The 1,256-nt window shown below is 34.8% G+C and overlaps 1 protein-coding gene across 1 annotated transcript in view; it reads right to left on the reverse strand.

The window, feature by feature from the left end:
- LOC119594332 (serine/threonine-protein kinase Nek8-like) overlaps window positions 1-1,256 on the reverse strand; it is a 1,640-nt gene continuing 384 nt past the window's right edge. Inside the window, exons 4-5 of the mRNA XM_037943390.1 lie at window positions 858-1,015; window positions 1-287 (exon numbers count right to left, since the gene is read on the reverse strand). Coding sequence (XP_037799318.1) covers window positions 119-287; window positions 858-1,015 — 327 coding nt within the window. The 3' untranslated portion in view covers window positions 1-118. The remainder of the gene's footprint in view (window positions 288-857; window positions 1,016-1,256) is intronic.

Raw genomic sequence — 1,256 nt, forward strand, 5'->3', positions numbered from 1 at the left:
CATTCACCTTGCCTTTTAAAACGTATAACACATACTCCAAATACACATTGTTATCATATTATCTTGAGTTTGCATACATCAGCATCACATCATACAATAAAAGAAATGAATGATCCAATTAAAAATCTGATCTTACTTCAGCTTCAAAAGCTCTTTTCAAAGTCAGCATTTCATAAAGGACACAACCGAGGGCCCAAATATCACTCTTCTGGTTATAGGGCTTCTCCTGACACAGCTCTGGGCTCAGGTAACATGGGGTTCCCACAACCGTGTGTGCCTTGCTTTTACTGTGCAATGAGAAATTTTGATTATATGTGGGGGGAAAGTTTATAAAAATGTATATATCATGCATCATAAACTTCAAAGCAATCAGTTAAGACATTCATCTATCTTGACACTCAAAAGCAAGGTTGTACTCTGAGACTTTAAAATTGCCCTACACTGATAAATTTATGTACTAAAAGTACTGATTTTAGGAAGATGGAACTAAAACAACTTTTATCTTCTCTACACATGCTGGAGTACCAACAGTAATATCTAACAATACCTTCCTATCTCTTATCTTTACATTTTGGTCAAGTACCATTGCATTTACAGTAAGCAGTAATAATAACCAATTTTCCTTATACAATTTTACAGTACTAGGACAACTCTAAAGAATAAATTACTGGTGAAACTTCCCTATTCTCCATACAAGCATCTTTATTGGAAATGTATAAAAAGAGAAAAGGGAGGCAACTACTGAAGAACAAAATTGCACTCATTCTCTTCCTCTTTAGACTCCTCATTCTAACCTTTCACAACCTTCACCTCTTTTGTCAATGACCTACTACTCTACATTCTTGTGTGAACTTTACCTACTCAGGATTTTTGAGATACCAAAGTCACCAATCTTAACAACACGATGCGATCTGTCCAACAGAATGTTGTTTGACTTAATGTCTCGATGAAGAATTTTACTCTCATGAATGTGTAGCATCCCAAGCACCAGTTGGCAGAAGAGGTTCAACACATCCTGGAAAGTTATGCATCATTAATCCCGGTCCATCTCAATTAAAGACAAATTGCGCACAGTGTAAAAGTTCCTCTGCAACACCATATAAATCTTCAGTAAAATAGTCCTTGAGATTTCAAGTACTTCCTGATTTTCAAAATGGCAAGTGTATCCTGATTGAAATGAAATAAATATAAACACTCTTTCAAACTTGTTTTAAATATGTGAGTATAATTCTAGATCTAAAACAAAATTAAAGGCT

Source organism: Penaeus monodon, chromosome 33 (assembly GCF_015228065.2).
Source record: "Penaeus monodon isolate SGIC_2016 chromosome 33, NSTDA_Pmon_1, whole genome shotgun sequence".
In the NCBI taxonomy this organism is placed as follows: Eukaryota; Metazoa; Arthropoda; class Malacostraca; order Decapoda; family Penaeidae; genus Penaeus; species Penaeus monodon.